Source organism: Scardinius erythrophthalmus (genome assembly GCF_964197995.2).
Source record: "Scardinius erythrophthalmus genome assembly, chromosome: 21".
NCBI classification, from domain to species: domain Eukaryota; kingdom Metazoa; phylum Chordata; class Actinopteri; order Cypriniformes; family Leuciscidae; genus Scardinius; species Scardinius erythrophthalmus.
In genome coordinates, this window is record NC_138241.1 from 1,476,393 (window position 1) to 1,489,808 (window position 13,416).

General features: G+C 43.0%; 1 protein-coding gene across 2 annotated transcripts in view; it reads right to left on the reverse strand.

Moving 5' to 3' along the window:
- Positions 1 to 399: 399 nt before the first annotated feature.
- efemp1 (EGF containing fibulin extracellular matrix protein 1) overlaps positions 400 to 13,416 on the reverse strand; it is a 20,816-nt gene continuing 7,799 nt past the window's right edge. For both annotated transcript variants that reach the window (XM_081351699.1, XM_081351698.1), the window contains exons 7-11: positions 8,835 to 8,954; positions 7,750 to 7,869; positions 5,960 to 6,083; positions 5,685 to 5,877; positions 400 to 1,901 (exon numbers count right to left, since the gene is read on the reverse strand). In XM_081351699.1, the coding sequence (XP_081207825.1) occupies positions 1,740 to 1,901; positions 5,685 to 5,877; positions 5,960 to 6,083; positions 7,750 to 7,869; positions 8,835 to 8,954 (719 nt within the window). In that variant the 3' untranslated portion in view covers positions 400 to 1,739. The remainder of the gene's footprint in view (positions 1,902 to 5,684; positions 5,878 to 5,959; positions 6,084 to 7,749; positions 7,870 to 8,834; positions 8,955 to 13,416) is intronic.

A 13,416-nucleotide genomic window follows, 5' to 3' on the forward strand; every position in this document is an offset into this window, starting at 1 on the left:
GATCAACCTTTACCAAAGTGATGGAAAGGCTAAAGTTTGGGGGAAAGGATCTGCTCATGACCCTAAACACACAAGCTCATCTGTGAAACACGGAGAAGGTAATGTCATGGCTTGGGCTTGCATGGCTTCTTCTGGGACGGGCTCATTAATCTTCATTGATGATGTAACACACGATGGCAGCAGCAAAATGAACTCAGAAGTGTTCATTCCCCCCATTGATTAAGTCTGACGTCTTTCCGGCCCGTTTTGATTGACAGGAATTAATCAACCCTGATCACCAGCTGAAAACTGCTTTAACGGATCGTCACACCCAGATTATACCATTACATCAAGAAACAAAACTATCTCAATTAATGAAAGAAAAAAAAAAAAAACACACACATGAGATTTTTTCCCCCTTTATTTTTTAACTGTTTTGGTTGAAGAGTACAAATAGTCATGGCCAACAATTAAAAACACATTTTAATAAAACAAAAAGTTATATTATTCATGTATTTTCCATCCTTGTTGAAGGCTCTGAGATGTGGATATGGACATCTGTGTTTCAGCCAGAGAGTTATTTCAGACTAAAGTGTTTATTTAAAAGCATGAATTATGATAAAATGCAAAGCCACAATCAGGTTATTGTCATCAGTGCAAATCATCCTGTGCGTCAGCGCTGTCGTGATCCTGTACTGAGGGCTGGAAACCTTCATCACAATGTTTACTGACAAAATACAGATCCATCAGAAGATCTAAACTGCGCTTTAACATATAACCACTATTTTACCATTATATCTATTAAAAATGTCTTTTCTAAGCTTTCTGTTTTTATACACTAGTGTTTGTAGATGTCACGTTGTTAAACACTGTTGAACAAAAGAAAGTCTTTCAGTCACGTAAACCTTCAGTGAGTTATGAGTGAAGCATGTGCGGGAACGTTCAACAAAGATGTGTGTTCTGTTTCTGACGTTAGCACGGCTCCAGACTTATGAAGAGTCATTGATTATGAACAATTTGAACTTTCAGAGTTTGTCAAAAACACATGGATTAAAGATAAAGGAAGGCCTGAAAGCCTGGTCTGTAAGTGGTGATGTTGTGAAGAACAGAGTGAGGGATTTATTACAGGATCACCTCAGCTTTCATTATGATTCATAATGAGTTAAGTGCTGTCAGATGTTTCAGTGTGATAGAGTGTGTGTGTGTGTGTGTGTGTGTGTGTGTGTGTGTGTGTGTGTGTGTGTGTGTGTGTGTGTGTGTGTGTGTGTGTGTGTGTGTGTGTGAGAGAGAGAGAGAGTGTGTGTGTGTGTGTGTGTGTGTGTGTGTGTGTGTGTGTGTGTGTGAGAGAGAGAGTGTGTGTGTGTGTGTGTGTGTGTGTGTGTGTGAGAGAGAGAGAGAGTGTGTGTGTGTGTGTGTGTGTGTGTGTGTGTGTGTGTGTGCGCGTGTGGGTGTGTGTGTGTGACTAACAATCACCCAGCCTTCATATATTTTTGTTCAAAAGCTCCTGCTGATATTCCTGTTTATGAACACATCAGATCAAGGAGAGCTAAACATGAACTGACACTGAACTCAATCTCCCCCGATCACGACTGATGATGTAATATGATGATTATTTTAAATGATCGGCACATCAGCAGCGATGTCAGTGTGAGTGTATGAGCAGAAGATCTGAGGGACAGAAGTGCAGAACTTCCGGCTGGTGTCGCGTGACTCTAAAGCAAGCGGTCGGATCTGTGTAGTGTGTGTGTGAAGCAGGAGTGTTAGAAAGCGTAGGGTCCCACGATGAGTGTGAGTCGTAGTAAAGAGCTGGAGCGAGAGTTCATCAGTGTGTGTTGAGTGATCATCTCCAGATCCAGGATCAGTTCCAGCGGACCCTCCAGAGACTGGGTCAACACCAGCATCGCTCCGACACTGCTGAAGCGCTGATGCAGCGAACACACACACACACACACACACACACACACACACACACACAAAGAGATCAAATTGAATCATTTATGGTGGCAGATATTAGCACTTACATATTTAGATTTTTAAATATCGAATGTGAAGCAGATCATTTGCTGAGATTACGTCACAATATAGTGGAAGACGTGCAACATCTTCTTTGGATTTTATTCTGACATTAATTTGCCAAGTGAAATATTTGCAAGAAACTTTTCTTGTTGAAGATATAAATACAGTACAGACAAAAATAAATAAAAAACTATGTATAGACATACTTTTGATAATATTGATCACAGTATTTTAATAGAGCAGTGAATGTGAATTCTTTTTTATTTTTATTCTCTGTTTTCCATTTTAATTTCTGGATTCCGTTTTAATGATTTAATTATATTTTAATAATCACAAAGGATGCCTTATCAATTACATTCATAAAACTTTAGCAATTTAATTTATTTATTTACCAATAATAGTGCCCAATGAAAGGCTTTATTTTTCCAGAACTTCTCTGTCTATTTAATTAGTCATTTTATTTCTGCAACGGTCACCAGAGTTGAGGAGGGGAAACGAAGCGTGATTTCCTGTAACGTCACAATCATGATGCATTGTGGGATTTGGAGCAGCATGAAGTGAACAAATGAGTCAAAAGCACATGAAAAGATGAATAAATACTGCAACAAATGTATTACTCTTTATTAGTGAATGCATTAACAAGCATGAACTAATGGGACCGCATTATTAAGTTTCTTAGTACATTTATTTTTGGATATATTTCTTAGTACATTTATTTTTATATATATATATACACTTCTGAGATTATAACCACTGCTTTCAGAGAAATGTATAAACATTTACTTATATTATAGAGATTTAGGTTATGAAAAGCTAATTTAAAACACCATGATTTGTCTTAGCCAGTTTTTTCCTGTAACTGAAGAGACTCATAATCTTTATTTTTCTAAACCTTAATATCTCAAGTCAGCTTGCTTCTCATAAATATGTTCAAATATATTTATACTAGACACAAAAACAAACAAATAAAAGGAGATGTAGTGTGCGTCTGCAGCTTCCTGAAGTATTATTCCGGTTATTCCAGTGAGTTTAAGCATCACACACTCACACTGAATTACAGGAGCGCTTTTAAAAGGTCGTTTTTAAACTCACATTGCTCACCAAATGCTAAAATAAACCCATAACATGTGATGTAAGCGATTTCAACAAATCTATATATTGTCTAATGGAAAGCCATAGGAATTACATTTCAGAACTACCCAAAGCTAAAACTAGATTTCCCCACAGGGTGAGATATCCCGCTCTCGGGACAGAGCCCATCTCTTGCCTAATGTCTTCCTGTTTTCTCATGATGCTTCAACTGAACTCGAGTTCAACACGATCAAGACATTTAGATTTGATGTTGTGCCACCAGGGAAAACAAAACTAAATTACGAGTGGAAAATACGCTACACAAATAAACTTGGCAGCATTACCTTCCCTATCTGTTCTAATGTGATAAGAAGGAAAGACTGAACGCACGGAGTGACGAACGGCTTGTTGTCTTACAGCGCCACTCAGTGGACAAACCACAACAGTTAAACTGACTTCAGAAGAATGACACTGTTTTCTTTTAGAGCTGCTGGACAGCCGAACTGAACTCTGTTTGCATCATTTTCCTGTCATCTCTGTAAAGATGCTCTGAAACAATCGCTATTGTGTAAAGCGCTATAGAAATAAAGTTGACTTGACACATACGCTTATGTTTTCTTTGTGCTTCAAAACCACTAAAAAACAAATTGACATTGATCAAATTAAGCCACCACTTTAACCCTTGTGCCTCATTTAATCACAGTTACACATAGATCCATAGTGGACAAAAATGTCAGTGTCAAAAAAACGGTCATAAAAATGTTAAGCTTAGGAGCGCAGACTTAAGTTTGGTCGCATTTTAAAGTTGTTATACTTATAGAAGTAAAAAAAAAAAGTGAAAAAGTGAAACAATACAAAAGTTACAGAGGTTTAAGTTTATGAAAATGATTAAACTATGTTAAAACTGCAAGAAAATCAAAGCCATAAATCTAACCGAAGTCGTGTTCCAAATTAGAGTAAAATAAAAATGAGCTTTCCGTAAGATTTTGTTTAGGCACAGTACCAGATTTTCTGTTCAGATGCACACACACACACACATCATTTTTTATTACACATATTCAAACCACACTCTGACATCCACACCAACACACACACAATTATCGCTGCATAATGTATCCACTGGGCTCTATAATACGCCGAAGCAGAAAACAGGAATAAAGCGAGTATTTGCTTTAAAGGCCAAACCTGAGAAATTGGCACCATCTAGTAAAAAATAGTAAAACTGAACATTTTTAAGCCTTGCCAACAGACCGAAAGTCTCTTCTGCATCATTTCATAGTTAAATGGCCCTGGGATTAAAAACTGCAGTTTTCAAACAGTAAAATTCGAATAAAAATACACACCTGTGCAAAAATGTATGCAGTTGGCAATGGTAAAATTATCAAAAAAACAAAACTGAAAAAGACAAAAATGTCCATACGGTCGCACAAGGGTTAAACCTGTTTATAGGGGTCATATAATGGTACATGCACTTTTACAAGTTGATTGTACTGAAATGTGTGTTGGCAGTACCTGTACACAACCATCATAAAATGATAAAAATCCATCCAGTGTTTTTTTTTTAATCTCCTTATATGTTTTCCCCCGTCTCAAATCAAGCTGTTGCGCCCCTCCCACGATTGTTGATTGACAGCAGCGTTTCAACACAGACCCGCCCTCGCTCGTGAGCGAGCTGTCAATCATAGCCGGTCCGCGCGGTCATTGTTGATACGCTGGAGCACTGTCTATGAGCAGAATGGCGTCTAAGCGACCGTGGTGTTCTGTTCTTGGGTGTAATAACGGACACAGCAGTCATGTTCATTCGAAGGGAATATTCCCCACGATCAACGTCAATGCTTTCATGTTTGCGCGAATCATTTCACACACCAGACTGCTTTACAAACGAGGATCAGTATAAGAAGCTGCTCCTGAAAAAAGGATCGGTACCAACTATTCGTGTTCCTGCTGCACCTCCAGAAGAAGTGAGTGTAACATTTTATTAACCTTTATATTAATATTTACAATATTATTATTATTAATATTTATTATTATTAATCTTTGCAAATAGCTTGCTGCACGCTTCACGATGAATGCGGCTGCTTACACTCAGGGTACATTACGGCATGTTTTCTATGTACGACGTTCTCAATATAATTCATAATCCCACGTTTATAATGAACAACACGTAATGGTTATTGTGTTACAAATGTTCAGAGCCATAATATATCTCTCTATATGGCTCTGCAAACGGTGTCCGCACAGAACAGAGGGGCGGGGCGAGCAAAGCTCATCATCGTTTAAAGACACATGCACTTAAACGGCGTGCTGAAAACAGAGCTGTGTTTGACCTGGTAAAATTAGTGTTTTTTTACAATACTAATGAAAATTTTTAATTAAAGTATATTACAAACTTTTAATTTAGACCCTAAAGAATCATATTAGCTTGTACAAAAATGGCAGTATATGATCCCTTTAAAACAGCCAAGAATATGTTTTGACAGAAAGAAATATCAAATGAAATGCTATAGGTGCTGTACTGACACCATGGCTGATTATGTAAGGGCTTAGGACAGTTTTAAGTGCTGGTTAGGGTTAGGGTTAGGGTTAGGGTTAGGGTTAGGGTAGGTTTGGTTACTCACCCTAAGGAAGAACTGTCCTCCTTCATTGCCAGCTTTGATTCTGAAGGTGTAGTGAGCGCTGGGGAAGATGTTTGTGGCTTGAATCTGAAAGATATCTGCCGGTACGCTGCGCTCTGAATGAATGCTCATGTATTTGTAAACTATAGACTGTGGCAGGCCTCGACACGCACCCGCGGACTGACACGAACACCGACTAGGAATCAAAGCAAGAAGATTACTCTTTTTCTCCCATGCTTAAATGAGTTAAATCAAAACTTTAAAGTGTCCTGACTTACTTTTCGGCTGTCTGCACGTACGGCTCCTGACACGGGTTTTTAGGGTAACAGCGATGACCTCCGTAATAGTTCCAGCACATCTCATCTTCCCTACACTCATGGCCCGTTTCACACTCGTTGATGTCTTCCATACCGGAGAAAAGATTGTGATTAGCAATATGTCATTTATATATAATATATGAGAATGCAGATCTTACAACTTCAAAACAACACTTTCCATGCTCCACGTTGTCCCTTAATTTTTTAAGACTGCTTAATAACTCGAATGCTTAAGAAATCTGGTGTCCAATTTCTAATTCACCATTTCTTACAAAAATGTCTATTGCATAGTACAGAGACTGCCAAGTTACCACTGATCTGTTGAAGGCGGCTGATTCTGGACTATAAACTATACTTGTCTATTTGTCTAAGTGCTGCCTTTAATACCAATTCTTACCAAGTTTTTTTTTTTTTTTTTTGATAAATGAATCTCTATTGGTATAGCTGGGCTCCCTCTCACTTGGTTTAGATCCTATTTCTCCGGTCGCACTCAATTTATCCAACTTAAAAACTTCCGATCATACTCCTCATCTGTTTCCACTGGTGTTCCTCAAGGCTCTGTCTTGGGCCCTCTTTAATTTATAATCTATTACCTCATGGTCGTATTTTTAGGTCATTTGGCATTAATTTACACTGCTATGTGGCTGACACTATATTTGTCCTTCAAGCCTATTTCTACTCTTCTTTCTTCTTCCCTTTTGGACTGTTTAGATGAGATCAGGGTGCTTGTGCAATTTTTTTCAAGCTAAATACTGATAAAATGAGGTTCTTCTTGTTGGCACTAAATCTAATTTGGACAGCTTTTCACTTAATACTGATGATTCCATAATTTCCCTGTCTTCTAAGGTTAAGAGTTTGGGTGTCATCATTGATAGTAGCTTGTCGTTTGAAACACAAGTTAATAGTGTCACTCGGTCAGCATATTTCCACATATGAGCATCATTTGTCTTTGTCCATTCCTTACACTGTAACTCTCTCCTATTTGGCTACCTCTCAAACTTCTCCATAAACTTCAGATGGTCCAGAACTCAGCCACCGGCATAATTACTAGAACCACTTCCATTGAGCACATCTCTCCTGCTCTTCATCAATTACACTTGCTTACTTATAAATATCGCGTTTAGTACATGATTCAGCTTTTCACTTTTAAATCTGCACAATAGTCTTATTACTTTTAAATCCCTTCTTAAAACTCTTCTCTTTAAATGAGCTTTTCCTGTTTAATTTACTATCTTAATGTATGAGGTTTCCCATCATGAGATTGTTTTGTGGATTTAGTTATAATGAATTAATTTTGGTTTTAATTACAAAAAAATGTAAACAACCTGAAAGTATTATGCAATCATTTAAACAAAAATGTTTTGGCATAAAGTGTTATTTAAAGCTTGATTCTATTTTGAACTCCATTGAAAGTTTTTTTTCTAAGAGTGTAATATTTCCAATGGAAATTCCATTTACATGAGCACCCCTATTATTGGGCACCATGACAAAGACTGTAGCAAGATACACACACAACCTTACGCTAATATCTTTCCCTCTGTTTAGAACAAATAAACAGCATTTTTGTTTCAAGCATATCGATTAAAGAAATAAAAATAACAGAGCAACATTTGAGCCCTGCATTGTTTCCATGATATGTTTGGGAATTCCTGGCCGTCTTGCTCTGATGTGAAACATCTGGGAGATCATGATGGAGAGAAAAAAGGCCAGGCAAAGACGAGCGTTATATTTTATGAAGGAGGAGCCGATACCTTGACACATTCTTGTTCTCTGCAGCTGATATCCGTCTGGGCAGGTGCAGGAATATCCACCCGGGCTGTTCATACACACATACTGGCACATGTAGCTGGAGAACGCGCACTCATCGATGTCTGGACACACACCAGGACAACATACAACTCAACCAACTGATTTACCAACCAACTGATTTATTTCAGATGAGAACAAAACTCAAACTAACTTGAGCTGAATAACCAAACTTATGTCTTCTGTGGAGCTGCTTATAGCTGAAGTGAACTCATTTCATAATTGATGAACTTTGCTCAGTTATTGAACTGAACTGAATCAACACTAAACTGATATGATCTGAATAATGACGCTATTGTCTTTTTAGAGCTGCTTTACAGGTGACTTGACTAAAGGCATCATGATCTTTGTCTAAAACAAGGCTGAGGACAATCTAGCTGATGATAAAGAATGACATTTTGTGCTGCTGTCCAATTAAAATGTGGAAATCGAACATTTGGTGAATTTTAGATGATAATGCACATACAAATGCATTTAAGTTTTGTTGAGTAAATGAACATCAGTAAACTTAAGCACTTTGTAGGCAGGTTAACTAACTCAGCCCAAACATTAAATGAATCACAAATATACAAAGCAAATATGTAATATGCATGTTATGTGTTAGTCAGAATGTCATGTTATGAATACGATCTTCACACAGCAACGCAATGGATCACAGACAATGAACAACTGTCCCATAAAGAATTCATTATATTTTATTACAATAGTGTATTTTTGTTTTTGTTTTTTTGTTAAATATTGATGCATATTTAAATTAATATATAAAATGTTTGAATGTCTGGTTTAATTTAGCACTTTCTTGTCAACTAATATTTGTGACGCCCTCTGGTGGACTGCTGATTTACAAAATATGGTGTACACTTATCTTTCCCTCGAACTGAAATCATTTCTTTAGAGTCTTTTGGCAGCTCTCATCTCTATATAGGCACTGAGCGTGTTTCACTGCTTCAAACTAATGCCTTCGAGAGGGAGTGTAGTCAGATTCAGCATATTTAAATCAAGCACAGGAACGTGCAGAATAAACACTTACCCACACAAGAGACTGAGTCCGGGGCGAGTTCATAACCCCGATCACACTGGCAGATGTACGAGCCCAGCAGGTTGAAACACTGATGCTGGCACGGCTGAGCCAGATCACACTCATTCACATCTGAAACACAAGCCAAATCCAATATTGAAATCATTTTTTTAAATGTCAGTTAATAGTAAGATATATTTCAGACATTATTTGGCCAGTTAGTTCATAAATTTCCTCTTCCACAATAAAAACATTTCCAAAACAAGTCAAAGCATCAAGCAGGAGTATGCGATATGTATCGTCTAGGATAATATTGGAATTGTTGTTTTAATGATGTGTGAGCTGATATTATCAATTATGTCAATCACTTTTATTACCCCCCCACCAAAAAAAAACAGGCCTTAATAGTGCACACTTTCTTGTTTCTTGTTTATTTATTTATATAGCACTGTTAAAACACAACCGAGGTTGAACCAAAGTGCTTTACATACAGATTCTATTAAAGGATAAAAATAAGGACATACATAGACCAATAAATAGACAACATATAAAACATCACATCTAACCATTATAGGCTACCGACATTAGATGCACCTTCAACAGATTCTTAAACATTGACAGCGATTTGGCAGACCTGATAGATAGCGACAGCTAATCCCACTGTCTCGGCCCTGTTACTGCAAAGGCCGGTCGCCTTTATGTAGGCGACTTTCACTGAAGCTTATTAATTAAAATGTCACTGAAAATCAAGATATGGGAGAAAAAATGCCTATTGTCCCAATCCTAAGTCACCAGCCCAGTCACCAGAACTAAACTTCCCAAAATCCAGTCTAGTCCCCACCTGCACTCAGTCAGCCATTATCACACCTCCACAGACAATCATTCGTCATCACCCATGCACCGGCTCATGATCTCCCTACATAAGCAGCAACGCTCCTTATGTGTGTTATTCCAAAAACTCTGTTCAGAAGTTACCTGTGTCTGCATTCTTCTGTTCCATGACAGAAGACCAGACCAAACAACGACAACAAAAGCAGCACTTTCCCTCACCTCTAGAGATCCAGCGAATCTGCTCATCTCCATTTTTGGTCATCCAATTGAGGATTAGGTAAGAGAATTTCCTGAACTTTCCAACTTGGTTCCATCGAATGATGGTACCATGAAGATCATGTTTTGGAGTAGATTAGATGACCATCTTTATCACCAGATACCAGCGCCAGCTACCACTTGTTCCCTCAAGAGCTACATTGATTATGTGCTGTGGCTAAGTGGTTCTTCCCTCACTGTCGGCGAGGTTGAAGATGACGCCAGTTCCATTCAGTCGCTTTTTCTCCAGTCCACTCCAGCCATCAGAAGTTTTTTCCATCAAGCGACCAAACACCACCTGACTCCTCCCAAGTCCTTCGCCATCTTCACTCCTCATGCGAGCACAAGTCTCACCAGCCGTCATGGCCGCCAAGCCAGAGTCTCCAGTCTTCCCTCGAGCACAGAAGATGGTATTGAACAGCACCAACCTGGGAGCGAAAGTGGCCTGCAGTTATTTCGTCTGAAAGGCCCTGAAGAAATCTTCCCCTCTCAGGGGGAATCTCCATACATCCAGAATCCACTTCCAAATTCATTCCAGTCTGTGAAATTCACCAATCTGTTCCAGTGAGAGAAATTCCAGAGCCCGTTCCCACCCCAGTGTCAGCTCCTGAGAATGCAGAGCTGACCATTATGGCCAAGGCCATTTTACCGCATTTTATGGCTCCAGCCCCTGAGCACAGTCCAGTGATGGCTCCAGCCCCTGAGCACAGTCCAGTGATGGCTCCATCTCCTGACCAGAGTCCAGTGATGGCTCCAGCCCCTGACCGCAGTCCAGTGATGGCTCCAGCCCCTGAGCACAGTCCAGTGATGGCTCCATCTCCTGACCAGAGTCCAGTGATGGCTCCAGCCCCTGACCGCAGTCCAGTGATGGCTCCAGCCCCTGAGCACAGTCCAGTGATGGCTCCAGCTCCTGACCAGAGTCCAGTGATGCCTCCAACCCCTTAGCACAGTCCAGTGATGGCTCCATCTCCTGGCCAGAGTCCAGTGATGGCTCCAGTCCCTTAGCACAGTCCAGTGATGGCTCCAGCCCCTGACCACAGTCCAGTGATGGCTTCAGCTCCCTGACCAGAGTCCAGTGATGGCTCCAGCCACTGACCACAGTCCAGTGATGGCTCCAGCTCCCTGACCAGAGTCCAGTGATGGCTCCAGCCCCTGAGCACAGTCCAGTGATGGCTCCAGCCCCTGACCACAGTCCAGTGATGGCTCCAGCTCCCTGACCAGAGTCCAGTGATGGCTCCAGCCACTGACCACAGTCCAGTGATGGCTCCAGCTCCTGACCAGAGTCCAGTGATGGCTCCAGCCCCCGAGCACAGTCCAGTGATGGCTCCAGCCCCTGACCGCAGTCCAGTGATGGCTCCAGCCCCTGAGCACAGTCCAGTGATGGCTCCATCTCCTGACCAGAGTCCAGTGATGGCTCCAGCCCCTGACCGCAGTCCAGTGATGGCTCCAGCCCCTGAGCACAGTCCAGTGATGGCTCCAGCTCCTGACCAGAGTCCAGTGATGGCTCCATCTCCTGGCCAGAGTCCAGTGATGGCTCCATCTCCTGGCCAGAGTCCAGTGATGGCTCCAGTCCCTTAGCACAGTCCAGTGATGGCTCCAGCCCCTGACCACAGTCCAGTGATGGCTCCAGCTCCCTGACCAGAGTCCAGTGATGGCTCCAGCCACTGACCACAGTCCAGTGATGGCTCCAGCTCCCTGACCAGAGTCCAGTGATGGCTCCAGCCCCTGAGCACAGTCCAGTGATGGCTCCAGCCCCTGACCACAGTCCAGTGATGGCTCCAGCTCCCTGACCAGAGTCCAGTGATGGCTCCAGCCACTGACCACAGTCCAGTGATGGCTCCAGCTCCTGACCAGAGTCCAGTGATGGCTCCAGCCCCCGAGCACAGTCCAGTGATGGCTCCAGCCCCTGACCGCAGTCCAGTGATGGCTCCAGCCCCTGAGCACAGTCCAGTGATGGCTCCATCTCCTGACCAGAGTCCAGTGATGGCTCCAGCCCCTGACCGCAGTCCAGTGATGGCTCCAGCCCCTGAGCACAGTCCAGTGATGGCTCCAGCTCCTGACCAGAGTCCAGTGATGCCTCCAACCCCTTAGCACAGTCCAGTGATGGCTCCATCTCCTGGCCAGAGTCCAGTGATGGCTCCAGTCCCTTAGCACAGTCCAGTGATGGCTCCAGCCCCTGACCACAGTCCAGTGATGGCTCCAGCTCCCTGACCAGAGTCCAGTGATGGCTCCAGCCACTGACCACAGTCCAGTGATGGCTCCAGCTCCTGACCACAGTCCAGTGATGGCTCCAGCCCCCGAGCACAGTCCAGTGATGGCTCCAGCTCCTGAGCACAGTCCAGTGATGGCTCCAGCCACTGACCAGAGTCCAGTGATTGCTCCAGCCCCTGACCAGAGTCCAGTGATGGCTCCAGCTCCTGACCACAGTCCAGTGATGGCTCCAGCTCCTAACCAGAGTCCAGTGATGGCTCCAGCCCCTGAGCACAGTCCAGTGATGGCTCCAGCCCCTGACCAGAGTCCAGTGATGGCTCCAGCCCCTGACCAGAGTCCAGTGATGGCTCCAGCCCCTGAGCACAGTCCAGTGATGGCTCCAGCCCCTGAGCACAGTCCAGTGATGGCTCCAGCCCCTGAGCACAGTCCAGTGATGGCTCCAGCTCCTGACCACAGTCCAGTGATGGCTCCAGCCCCTGAGCACAGTCCAGTGATGGCTCCAGCCCCTGAGCACAGTCCAGTGATGGCTCCAGCCCCTGACCAGAGTCCAGTGATGGCTCCAGCCCCTGAGCACAGTCCAGTGATGGCTCCAGCTCCTGAGCACAGTCCAGTGATGGCTCCAGCCACTGACCAGAGTCCAGTGATGGCTCCAGCTCCTGACCAGAGTCCAGTGATGGCTCCAACCCCTGAGCACAGTCCAGAGATGGCTACATCCCCTGACCAGAGTCCAGTGATGGCTCCAGCCCCTGACCAGAGTCCAGTGATTGCTCCAGCCCCTGAGCACAGTCCAGTGATGGCTCCAGCTCCTGACAAGAGTCCAGTGATGGCTCCAGCCCCTGAGCACAGTCCAGTGATGGACATTTGACCTCCACTTCGGGCCTCTGATCCCCTGATTCCGCCTTGACCCTACAAACTCTTGGCTCCCGTCCTTCTGGCTCCACAGCAGTACCTCATCCTTCCAGCTTCACTGTGGCCTTCGATTTTCTGGTTCCACCTTGGACTTCCGGACCTTCACCCCTTTTGCTCTGTTCCACCTCCTTCTTCCGATCCCGTGGATCTACCTTGGTCCTCCGATCTTCCGGTTCCACTTTGGGTCTCCAATCCTGCAGCACCAAATCCCTGGCTCTGCTGTGGTCCACTGCTCCACTGCTCCTTGGGCTGTGCCATTGTTCTCAATCCCTCCAGCTTTGCTGTGGTCTCCTCCACTGGTTCTGCCATGGTTTTCTTTAATAAAACACCCTGTAACTAGATCATTGTCTCAACTACTCCTTCCACTCCACAAACACAATATTACAAC